The 13,080-nt window shown below is 45.7% G+C and overlaps 1 protein-coding gene across 6 annotated transcripts in view; it reads left to right on the top strand.

Annotated features, from left to right (window-relative positions):
• Positions 1-12,055, top strand: part of ARHGAP22 (Rho GTPase activating protein 22) — a 107,259-nt gene extending 95,204 nt beyond the window's left edge. For all 6 annotated transcript variants that reach the window (XM_075107514.1, XM_075107509.1, XM_075107512.1 and 3 more), the window contains 2 exons: positions 11-914; positions 5,266-12,055. In XM_075107514.1, coding sequence (XP_074963615.1) covers positions 11-914; positions 5,266-5,494 — 1,133 coding nt within the window. In that variant the 3' untranslated portion in view covers positions 5,495-12,055. The remainder of the gene's footprint in view (positions 1-10; positions 915-5,265) is intronic.
• The last annotated feature ends 1,025 nt before the right edge of the window (positions 12,056-13,080 follow it).

Genomic DNA, 13,080 nt, shown 5'->3' with positions numbered 1-13,080 from the left:
CTCCCCACAGGCACCTCACTAGTTCAGCACCTGATGACAGTGCTGATAAGTGAGCAGGGGCGAATCTTTGCTGTTCCCCAGGCAGAGGTGCCAGGGGGCCAGCTGGAAATCAGGCCGGCGCGTCATCGCAGTACCGTGGAGTGGATCTCCGAGGAGGACGGGGAGGACAGCAGGTCGGAGAAGAGCATTCCCAGCCCCGCTGATTTGCCTTCTAGCAATGCTGTGGCACTAGAGGCCGCTCCTGGACCTGCGGTGAAAAACACTCCTTCAGAACACAGTGGCCAACTGACTCAGCCTGCCACCAGCCCCAGCAAAAGAGTGCAGACACTGCCTCCGTGGAAATACTCCTTCCGCCAGCAGGGAGCACGGTCTGTGAGTCCAAAGCTGGGCAGCTCATCCTTAGATATCCCCAACCTCTCCTCCAGTGGAAACTGGTTGATGAACGGACTGTACTCCCTCCGAGGCCACCGCCGGACAGCCTCTGGGGAACGAGTGAAAGACTCATGTTCTTCCCAAAGACTCTCTACTTACGACAACGTCCCTTCGTCCAGCCTCTCCCTTAGCACACACAGCATGGCCAGCACCACGTGGTCTACATCATCATGTGAAATCTCCGTGGTGGACTCGGTCAGCAGCTGCCCGGCCTGCCGGGCCAGCGACTCTTCTGCTTTAAGCTCTCTCAAAACCGAGTGGGTAACTCAGGGCTCGCTGTCTCAGAGCGAGGTCAAGACTGCAGATCTGGAGAACAGCATTGACCGGTTTGAAGCATGCAGCAGCAGCAGCAGCGACCAGAGCAACCTGGCTGCATCTTCCAGAGACTCTGTCAAATGCTCCAGGGCCTTACAGAGCTTGGTGGTGGAGCTAAAGACAGAACTGAGCAAACAGAGGACTGAGTATGAGACCAGTATCAAAAGGTAATGTCACCTGCAAGGGGGCAAGGACGCCGCCTGCCAGCATTATCCCAGTTTGAACATGGGTGCGGGCTCCCAGGCGTATCAGGTTCTCAGAGGGAGTCTGGGTTTGGGAGACAGCAGATTTGGTTCTGCTCGTTCCTCACTGCTCTCTGAATCCAACTTTTCTCTCTCTGATCTAAGAGAGGATAGAAAAAAATGGAATTTCAGTCACACAGGGAATTCCAATATTTCACATTCTGTGTTTTCACTGGAGATCAGAATTGCACAGGTAATGCCAAAGTCTGCTCTTTGTCAGTGTCCTGGGAGAAACAGCAAAGCAAACGTGTGTCTTGGAGGGAGGGATTGGAACCCGGAGGGGGGTCAGGCCTCAACGAGGAACCCTGTTGGTCCGTGCAGGTGCTGAGATTTGTACCAAATCACTCTGAGGTTGACAGCTCCTTGCTGATTTTCCCAACACAAGCATCCTTCAGGAAACTGATTTTGGCTGTTGTCTAGGGGTTTCATTTGGAGGTGGTGGTGTTGGGACTGCATCTCAGTTACAACTTTTCCGGCAGCCCTTTTGTGTTGACCTTCTAGAAACCTTGCTTTTGATTTTTGATGTGGTGGTCCACTGCTCACTGGGACAGCTACCGACTCAAAGCAGCAGCAAGGTGCTGCTCGTACAGCAGAGCCGTGGCCTGTGCAGGTCTTTGCCCGCTCTGACGTTTACTGCAGCTGCCGGTGCTGTACTTTAGATCTGGGCTCAGAAAAAGTCCTTCCAGTTTTCAGGAGAGGTGTGTGCGAGGGCAGGGGCTGTAGGAAGAGGAAAGTATTAATAACTAGGAAGCCATATTTATCCATGCCTGCGCGTTAGGATATTAGGTTTTAGGAGTGTAAATGCTTACTAGAATGACTTTCAGGCAAGTACTCTGAGAAATGTGCGCAGGAAATAGTGTTGCTTAGAGCAATTAGCTATGTTTTAATACACAGCCATATGCAAAGTTGCACACCATGTTATAACACAGAAGAATTATTGCTGGCCTGGGCTTGGCAGCCCTGGTACTTTGCACGGAAGACGGGCTGTAGTCCAATTTCTTACAAATAGTTGAATTCCCAGCTTTTTTGGTGTGTTAAGGTGTTAATGTTACGCTCCAGTTATTAAAACTCTGGTAGCATTTACATGCCTCCGTTTCCAATCAGTCCCCCAAACAAGGCACCAAAAGCACATAGGACTCCCTGTAGGGATTGCACAGCACAGCTTTGGGCTTTTTGTTGCCCCCTTTTTTTTTTTGTTGCCCCCTTTTTTTTTTTTGTTGTTAAAGTAATTTCTCAAAAATGTATCATCTAAACTGTGATCTTTTCCAGTAGGCCAGCTGTTAAGGTAGGCATTCCACTTGCTACCTTCCTGCTTTATTTTATGATTTCCCGTGGTGGTGCCTTGCCAGCCTCTGCAGCTTTTCTGCCTCTTGCATTGTACCGCCTCGGTACGTGCGGCTGGAAGGGCAGTCAGGCCACGTAGCTGTGTCAGTTCCCACCTAACATCAGAGAGTGGGAGAAAAGCTTACGCCTGCCTTGTGTTCCAGCCAGAAGAGCTGCGGGAACACCACTAGCCGCTGGCATGGTGTGTTGGAAAAGCTCTGAGATCGAGCATGGCAGTCCATGGCCTTCTTTTTTTTTGATGCCCTACTGATGCAGCGCGGGAGGGAGATGAGGGTACGTGCCTTGCATTGCATTCTGCGAAGCTGTCCTGGCAAACCCTGGTGCGGGGACAGAGAAAGAAACAGAAAGGAGCCCAGGCTGCAAAACTTGGAAATGTGGAGCCGCATGTTTTCCCCTGCTGCCTGGGGGAAGAGATGGCTTTCCAGCTCTTATCAGTAAAACTGTTCCAACAGGGCCTTCAGCTGTTGAGGTGACACCCAGGAAGACCTGTTCTTCAGTCCAGCTGTTGAGCATTTTCAGCTGTTTCAGCTCTTACACCTGCTTTTCCCCTTCAGCTGGACAGGGACGGGGGCACTGGCTGGAGGGGAGGACTAGGAAATGGCCAGGTCTCACAGGGCAGAGTAGCTAAGGGGAAAACACCTAATGAACTAAGAGGTTCATAAAACCAGGCAAGATGCAATCGCTGCCTTTTTGTATTAAACAGGATGAGTCCAGCTGTTCAGGATTACAGCCCGAAGGATCTTGCTGTCAAGTCTGAGAATTCCAAGCCAAGTTGTTCAGCTCTCAAAAATTTTGCAATGTTTTTACTACAGCTGCAGCAATTTACATGTGCAAAAATATGTTCCTTTTGAGACCGCATGAAAGGCTGCTTCTGTGGAAAGACAGGAGCTAACCGGTAGAGAAGGGAGGCTGCTTAGCAGGAAAACTTTGGGCTGCCTCACTATTTTATTGAAGATAATTTAGTCCCCAAAAGTAATAATTATTTCCTTTACAACTGTACATGTGCTTGTGTGGTTTGCAGAACGCAGCGTGTGTAGCAGGGCATGTTTTAATGAAGGAATATGAGCCTTTTCTTGGCACATACATAAGTGGAGGGAAAGCAGAGTCAGTACCTGCCTGGGGCAGAGGTAAGGAACGCTTGCTGATGGAAAAGCTGTTATTTATCATCATCAACTGCCCATTTTCTCTCTTAGTCAGAGGGAGGCAAGTTTTATGACCTTCCTGTAACCAGTCTGTTCCAGAGCATTTCTCCCTCGAGGTTAGTATAATTATCAGGCATTCTCTGCTGAGTCTCAGTAACCCACGTTTACCACCTGGGCCTCTTAAAAAACTGGAAGTATCTTGGCGAGGACTATTACGCTGTGGCTGTGGAAAGGCAGTAAGTACTACGACCCTGTGTAGTTCAGACCGTGGACAGCCAGTCCAGGCCGCCGGAGCTGACCCCTAAAACTTTGCGGTAGAAACATTTAATTGGTAGCTCAGATCCATAGGACATAACAGAAATGTGAGGGGCAGGGGAGGGCAGACGACGTGAAGCATCGTCACTTCGGAAGAGTCCTCTTGTATTGCAGAAGGCTGATCTGGGTGCTAAAAGTCTGCCTCTGCCAAGACAGGCACTTTTTTGCAGACATACGGCGTGTTTCTGGTCACGCATCAGTGCGGCTGGTGGCGTGTTGACTTGGTGAGCAGGGCACCTACGTGTGACTTTCTAGTTTGGGGTGAAAGTTGCGGCAGTGTTGCTAGCCTTAGCAGTACGTGAAGGGATGCACTGCAGTGCCCGCATAATTGCCTCCTGGTGGTCACGAAACAGAATTCAGACTCTTCGGGGACTGGCACAACAGTCCTTTTTTTTTTTTGGGGGTGTGTGTGGATTCCGTCACATGCTTTTGGTGAGTAGCATTTGCCTCATCTAAAAATAACCCAGTCACAGTTTCACAGGGAAGCCAGGCTTGCGCAGCTAGGTACTGCACTGATCAGTTAACCTAAGGGATTGGTTTTTGTTTTAGTTTTGGTTTTTTTTCTTTATTTCTTTGGTGGTTTGGAGTCTTTTATTAGTTGGTTGAGGTTTTTTGTAGTTGAGGGGGATACTTTTCCAAGGAGAAACCTAATTTTTAAAAACCACAATTTCTGACTATTCAAGTGACCAGAAATTCCTCCCTGGCTCTACCCCCTCCTCTGTGTTACCACCACTACTCTGTCTTGTGACTAGGAAACATGATGGGGAGGACGGCAAGTGATGCACCTTCTGTTCTTGTTTCAAATCAAAAACACACGAGCCTTGTGCTTTGACCTCCCTAGAGAAAAGCTCTGAGTCTTGCATTAGCGCTTTGTCCACAGATTTAAGGTCTGTTCTTCACATTCTTCCTCACCTGAAAAGCTTTTTTGTAAAATCTCATGCAGTGTGCAAAACGTTTATTCGCCCACCCCACTGCCAGTGATGAAGGTTACAGAAAGTAGAAAACGGAGGGTGAGGAAGGCCTGTGACCTCATTCCTACCTGCCCTCCCAGGATGTCCCTGGGATATCGCTGGATATCCATGTAGGGAAACACAGTATCAGGATAAAAACCGGAGGTTACAAGATTATTTTGGAATTATATACTTGAACTCAGCCTAACTGAGGAGTTACTACATCGCCTCAGACATTCAGCTTGTTGCCCAAAAGTAAGCATTGTTTTGTGAGGCTTGAGCCTATTTTCTCAAGGTACAACTGGCGTAGGCGCCAGCTTTCAATATGGAGTTTAAGGGCAGAGACTCCTTAATGAAATGGCAACTTGTGCCCTCCTTGAAAACTTCCTCTTCGAGCTAACATATCTTCACTCTAAGGTAAACAACTTATATTTATTATAGCTATCAGCAGTTTTTATCCAGCCACTTAAAAACTTCTTTTTTTTTTTTCTTCTTCTTCCTCCCTCTCTCTCTTTTGGTATTAAGAATTGAAGAAACGAGTGCAGACCTGAGGAAACAAGTGGTTAGGTTAGAAGAAGAACTGGACCAAGAACGAAAGAAATACACGATGCTGGAGATCAAGCTGAGAAATTCTGAACGTGCGCGTGAAGATGCCGAGAAGAGAAATCACCTCCTGCAGAAGGAAATGGAAGAGTTTTTTTCCACATTAGGATGTTTAACTGTTGGGAATCAAAGTGCTAAAATTCCCAAGTAAAGCAAGCTGATGCACAGCATAGAAAAATTCTATTTCTGGCAAAACCAGTGAAAGTGCACATTTTGTTCTGGTATACTCATGTATCATGAGTAAATCTACAGCGATTGTGCTCTCGGTGACACTTGCTCTGTTGTCTTTACGTGTGCTGTAGTATTTGGGCCAGTTGGGAAAGACTGCTAACCGTAATGCTTGCAAGTTTAGGTGTCAGATTGCCAAGAAAGAGTGGGCAGCCTTTTTATCCACAAATCAAAAGATACTATTCTCCATAGCTGTCCTGCCGCCATCTTCATATATGCTGCACCATCCTCTTGCTGGCTCAAGGAGAGCGGAACGTCCTGCAAGGTGGGTGGCCGGAACCGATGGCCAGGCTGAGCCTGGAGCTTAGGGCCTCCTCCACCTGCGCTTGGGAAGATGGCAGCTCCAGCATGTCACCGCATCCGCTGTGGTGTAGCGTATGGATTTAATATGAGGTATTTTTCCTCCCCACTCCGTACATAAAGTTTGTCCAAATGTCTCATTCCTTAAACTGGCATTATTTTATGAAGATGTTTTGAAAACAAAGTCTACAACCGAGCTGAAGATACCAAAATCCTGACAATTCATTGAAGTTGTCCCTTACTCACTGAGCAGTTCTGGTGCTTCACATAAACGTGACTTAAAGTGTGACTAAGAATCAGATTGGCCACAGAAACTCCATGGAACTTTAAATATGCACATTTTGCCCTAGGTCTCTGGCGGGTTTATAGAGCAGTATTAGCTGCAAGAAAAAGTCTCATGAGTTGATATGAACCGATCAGACATCAGGGTAGGAGAAGAAAGATTCTTATCATCGAACACATCCAACCGCTGAGGGTTTTTATCTCTTAAACTTCAATAGCAGAACCCAGGGTAAGAGAAATTAGTGCTAATAGTGCTAGAAAGGGGGAAGGGTGGGATCCATCTTTAACCTTCCCAGGACAATTTATGCTTGGCTGCCTTCTAACACTTCTCATGACACCAGTTGATTCTTTGTTTAGTTCACAGGGAGATGAGAGGACAGGAGGAATATAGCAAACAGACCAGCAGCCTAAGTTCATCACTTCTACTAAAGAAATGTCATTAGAATGAAGCTGTAATTTCCAGTAATTGGCTGCCAGGGCTCACTTCCCTTCAAGGGACTTCTTTGAGACGTTCTGCGTAACATGTTTAGTGCCCTGAGCCATGTAGAGCCCGCACACAGAAAATTGTTTCACCAGATGCAGCCTGAACCCTTCGCCAGCCTGTTCGCTCTCTTTTGGCACGTGTCATTGACAGCTGAGGCAGCCTGGGCGTCTCGGCGGAGAAAGACTTAACGGCAACGTGCCACAACAACAAGAGCTGGCTAAAGGGAACGTAGAGACTGTAGTCAAGGTGCTTGCTTTATTTAAGCATTTACAAAAAATGACCTGAATCTGTTCTTTTCTTATTAGAGAATATATCTCATTGTCTGGAAATAACCTTAAAATGGGCTTTTTTACATCCCAGCAGATTGTACCACCCCTCAGTATTGGACTCTCTCCTCATCATCTCTCAGATACCCAGGTATTTCAACAGCTAAACACCTAGAAGTTAACGTGTTTCTACCTCGTTGCAATGCTTCTCTTTCCTACAGAAACACAAACCATTTAAAGTGAGCAAAAAGAAACATTTTTAACCCCATCTTTCCTGGTTAAGACAAGCCAAGCCAGGTGCTAAAGCTGTGTGGATAGGTTAATTCAGTGATTTCAAACCATGTTCCCTCCTTCCCGGCACCTCCAGCCGCGCCGGATCCCAGCGGGACCGCGAGCGCTCCCCAGGAGCAGCCTGCCACCTGCAGGCAGCAGCAGCGCCCTGACCTGGCTTTTCCCCATCCCCTCAGCTTGTGTTACCAATAGCCACAACTGATCTCGCAAGGAGGAACCCGGCCTGTTTAAAACAGCAGCATTAAGATGCATAATGGGAGAAGCAAGTTGCTGACAACGCTTTTGAGCTGGAACAGCACGGTGGGTTAGGTAGCGCTAAGGACCATGTCAGTCATCACAAAATGCACCTTAGTACTAGAGCGGGGCCTGAACCAGGTTGTAAGTAATTCTCTGCAGTTAGAGCATCAGGGTTGGTACACAGGCAGTTTCCACTGAGGCAGTCAATCCAAGCAGGTCATTTAATGCTCTTTTTTTAGTCCTAACCCCAGCACAGGCACCTTTCGCTATAGCCATCCTGACAGCCCACATCCCTTAGACTATTTATAGCACATTTTCTCCTATATGGATCAAGTGCAGGCTACTCCCTTTAGTTCTGGCACACTGCAAACTAAGAACTGAGCCATGCTGGCCGGGTACCTAAAAAAACCCCGAATATGCAAGCCAAGCACTAAACCCGACTGCTGGCTAACTCGCAGTGAAATCAAAATGCAGCTGCAATTATTTAACTAGTCTTTGTGTATTTAAACTTAGGTACATACATAGAGCAGAACTGAAGACCCAACCCACTGACCCCAAATCCTCAGCGCTAGGCTAGGATCGGCCGTCAGCTATGTAGCACCACATGATCGGGCATCCAGGATTAAATTAATTATTCTTTTCAGGATCACAAATGAAAGTCTATCCATTTAAACTGAGTGAAGGACGTAACCATTTCCTGGCTGACTGTTGTGCTCCAGAAACATCTAGTCCTCTTGGTCATGGAGAATAAATTTCAGGTCCTTTTGAAGATGAGCCACTGCAGTAAACAAAACCTGCAAGAAGCTGCGAACTCCCCAGCTCATGCGAAAACACACCACCATGGGATGCCAACGCCAACAGCAACAGGAGCATCCTGTTCGTGTCCCATCATGGGCACGCACTTGTGCTGCTGTACACAACCCCACAGACCACTGTGCCCTTATTTGAGGACGATAATACACACATTCCTAGCTTTAACTCCTGTTTCTGTACCCTCTTTCCCACCGCTTCATTGCTTTATTTTGAGGACCTTCAGCTCACTACAGTCCCTAGCGCAAAGTGGCAGCTTGCCTAGCAAGCATTTACACGGTACAGTTTGTTAGTATTACTTAGACATGACAAAAGGCTCCTGGAATCGGGTAGCTACATTTTTTACGACAGATTTACCTGTGCACTCTTCCCAGCCTGGAACATCCCTTCCAGTATTAGGCAGGCAAAACAGAAGTAGTAGACAATTCAGTGAAAGAAACCCCACACAAGCATATGCTTAAAAAAAAAAAATCCAAAGCCTCACAGCAGCATTCCAGAGTAACAAAAGATTTCTGTAGGCCTCCATGGCATTGCTAATCTGAAAAGGAAAATGCACAGTGATAGCTTATTGAATTATCTACATTTGCCAGCCAGGGCTATGCAAGCCAGCAGCACTAGGGAGCGGTTCAGGTCCGGGCTGGAGTCGCCCACAGACAAATCCCCGGCAGAGCTAAAACTGTCTTGGGCCTCGCTCTATATTAATAGCTATATTACCTGGCAGCAGCTACCTTGCGTGCTAACCTATACAACTGAAAGAGCATTTCTGAGTCTCACCGCATTCCTAGACGAGCGCCTCACAAATAGCTGGGCCAGAGACCCAAAGCAGGCCGCGCTGCCCATGGGCACAGTACCTTTTCCCTTAAAAATGAACACAAATACAAGTAACAGCACACAGACAAACAACCCAAGGGCATCTTGAGTCCTCCTTTAAAGAGCCTGCTGGAAAGGAAGGCAATGAAATGCCCTGCGTTGGGGTTTGGCCCCGCTGCAGGGGTGCCAGTGCAGGAGTGGTCCCGGTCCCAAGTTCGGTCTCCAGTAAGAGCTCTTCAGAAGTCAGATCCTTCAGGCTTCTGAGAGTCAGTTTTGAGAAAGATTTTCCTGGGCACAGGGACTGAGCCCCCCTTTCATACATTAGGCAGCCCACGGCTCACCTCCTTCTGCAACACCGGGGCCCCAGCAGCTGTATTTCCAGGAAAGGCAGCGGCTAGAGCTGGCAGCAAGGAAGGAAGACCGGATTCCCAGCAAACACGCTTGGTATTATCAGTCTGCGGCACATCCAAAGCCCACGGGAGCGCGGAAATGGAAGAACCACGTCACCTTGCCCACGAGTGACCTCACACACGCGGCAGGACTTTAAGTACCATTACAAACAGAAGAATCTTCAGGAAGGACTGACGCTAATAAAATCCCAACTGCATCCTTCTTTTGAAATCCACCCCAGCCTAGTAATGAACAAACACTAAATGCAATGTGGTCAAGCTTTTTTTTTTTTTCCTTTTTTATTTAAAATATCATTATAACCAATTGACATACTAGATAACAATGTATACATTCCAGTGGTGCACATGTAATGACCTATGGCGTGAATGATTAAAAAAACCCACAATGTTCTCAGTAATGCCCCACCAACAGCTTATTTGGAGGGAATAAAGGAAAAGCAGGAAAAGTTATCAAATGTTGGGAGGAAGAAAAAAAAAAATTACAATTTTTCCCAGTATTTTTGATGGTGCATCTTCCCCTTCGTATTTCTCGGGACAAAATAAAATTAAGAATATATTTCAAAAGGGGCAGAAGGAATGAGCACAATAACTAGGGTTTTTTTCTCAACTTTTATTACTAAAGTTAAAGAACTCTCAAAAATAGACTAGATATTGGGCCTACAAAAGTAATTCATCTGTATGCAAAGCTTACCAAGAATTATTCCTTTTGTAAAATGTAAAGGATGAGCTGACATTACTAGTAAGCTATTTTTACCTACAAAACCAGACTACAATAATAAAATCACCAATTTACAGCTAACACAGTATTCTAGATGGGCATTATTGTACACGAGCTATATATTACACATGAACATCTTACGTGAAATATATAAGAAACATACTTAACGATATTGTCTCAACATTGGCCAATAGGTTTATTTTTCCAAATGAACTGTATTTTTCTATTCACAATCAGCGTAGTTCCAATAGCGAGGGTTAGCTTTGCTTACTTAAGAAACGTAGAAAGTTTGTGTGAGGTAGTTCAAGAAAACCTAGCTTAAATTTTTAACTGCAGAAGTAGAAACACAATGTGATCTGATTCGTAACACGTTTCTGTAATGCAGAGATGTCTAAAGAGAAGGGAGTGAAAGAGATCACTTAAAATACCACTTTTATCCAGTGCCCTTAACTAAGAATAAATTAAATGCATTGAAAATTTGGGAAGGCAGTAGAGTCTCATCACATTTCTCCATTAAAACCCTCTTCCTGATCTTTTCGACAAATGCAGACAGCTCTGCAACGCCAATCCTCAAACTAAACGGGTAAGAACCAAAACATTGATAGGAAAATTTAAAGTAACAGCAAGGACAAGCTGCTGTCAACAGCAAATAAAAACATGTCTAGAACCAGCAATTCACCTCCTTCAGCAACCCGAAACGGTAAGACCAAGTGTAAGGTGAACCATCTTCTCCCCTTCCCCCCATACTGAGAATCATTTAATGCCATACGCTTTGGATTACTGGCTGGGTAGGAACTTTCCTTCTGGACGAGCTGGTTTTCCTTTACGCAGTGTTGAGACAAATGCCACACACGTTAATGCAGGAGCATTATATTCATGCAAGCGTCTGTCAAGGTGCTTAATTTTTGCTGTCTAATGAAATAGCCTGTGTTCAGAGCAGCAGCATTGCATGAGACAGACCCACCTCAGTAACCTGCTACTTACTTGGCCACTGAGGCAGCAGAGGGTGCTATCGCCAAACCGCCTCAAACACAGCTCGCCATACCCTCCCCAGAATTCACACCTGTGTCAGCGGCGGGGGGCTTACTGAACAACGCATGCCGGTATTCTCTTCGTGGCTAGCTGGAATTCCTGTCCAGAAAGACACTACTGCGCATAGGGCAGTAAGGTTTTTCTAAACACCCCAGCTGCACAGCGCCTACACAGGGAGAAGCGCCATGCCTATCCAGCTCAGCAGGACCAACGCGCTAGAGGCGACCTGGTCAGTCAGGCTGGTCTTGGGTTGTTCAACTGAGGGTTTTGCCCTGGCAATTCGGCTTCTCACACACACTTACACACAAAAGCGTCGATTCTGACCCCGCTGTCTTACCTTAACAAAGACTTCACAGAGCAGAGGCGCAGCACGCACTAAGAGTACTAATTTCCCCCCCACTTCTACTTCAAAATCTTGAAGGATCTACTTCTACAACAGGAAAACAGCTGTTTTATCCTTGATGCCTACCACAGCTCTGACCAGAGAAAGTGGAAATGGATCTCATTATTGCCCAGCATTTAACCTCACCTGACGTAAGAGATCAGGCACAGCTCACTGTAACTCACCCTCTACCAACTCGCCAAGGGATTGGAACAGCCCCAGACATGGAAAGTTGCATGCACTTTAGTGAAGCCTATTGTCATGAGAAGATTTTGGAATCATAGGCTGAAATAAAGCTTAATAACACTTTAAGTATAAAATTGTACAGTGTATTAGATAGTATATGAGCTAGGAACATAACAATAGACAGACAGCTGACCTCTAGCTACTCATTTGTTTGCTATCTGTGGCAGTGTACAACTATCTATGAAATAATTTTATATTTCAATAAAAAGGGAAGACTAGCATGTTGTCGTGATAATTTGGTTACTGAATTTGATTTCGTCTTTGAAATTTGCCGTCACTTGGATTTACCTAAAATGCAAGCAACTGGGACAAAAAACCACCCCAAAAACCCAAAAGGCAACACTGCTATGAAGATGGTGCCAAAACTGAACTCTACATTCCCCCAGGCAAAGCTCTGACCTTCCTAAAGTACTCTTTAACCGTAGCTCGCTCACGCTGCAGTGCTTGCAGTGGACAGTCCCACCCACTCACCAACCCTACCTTAAGAAGAGAAAAGCCCAATTCTCCTTAGAGCTTATGAACTCAATCAAGTTACTACTGAAAGCACACCGCGATAAAAGCCGAGTCAATCTCGGCTCACTCAATTTTTAAAGCAAGTTTTCTCTAGGACACTGGAAAGGGATAGCAAAAATTATTTTAAAGGTTCAGAATACTTCAGTCACCACTGCAATCCAGAGGGGCCCAAAATAAATTTAAATAGGAATTATATTTACCAGGTTCTGTTCTTGACAGCACTTACAGGTGTCAGGAGTTGATTTTGTCAGCTTTAACTTCATTACACAGGGCTGATCAGAATATCATTTGACCCTATATAACAACGGAGTACTGTCGTATGACCAAAAATTTTGGCTTAATTCACAGCTTAAACTTTGATTAAAAAAACCGTACAAAACAGACCATTCTGTTGGTCTCTGTTCAACTCGAGCAGATTTTTTCTATGTTCCAGTGCTAGATGAATCCAAACGTGCCCTGCCGATTCTGAGGTTATGTACAATTTGGCAGGATCCTGTAAAAATAATTGCCTTGACACATATGGTTTCGAAAGGCAATATTGAAATATTAGATACATGTGAAGAAAGCAAAATTGCACACACACAACACTTACCAGCAGTCTAGCCAGGCCAGGGAAACAACTGTGCAGTTTACCAATTTAGCCATCTTTGAGACATTACCATTCCTTGTAACCCTGTATATTTTTTAAAAAGACACGTTAGATATTGAAAGCATTACTATCGCTTCTA

The sequence above is a fragment of the Phalacrocorax aristotelis genome, chromosome 12, assembly GCF_949628215.1.
Source record: "Phalacrocorax aristotelis chromosome 12, bGulAri2.1, whole genome shotgun sequence".
NCBI lineage: Eukaryota > Metazoa > Chordata > Aves > Suliformes > Phalacrocoracidae > Phalacrocorax > Phalacrocorax aristotelis.
This window is presented reverse-complemented; position numbering and strand designations above follow the sequence as displayed.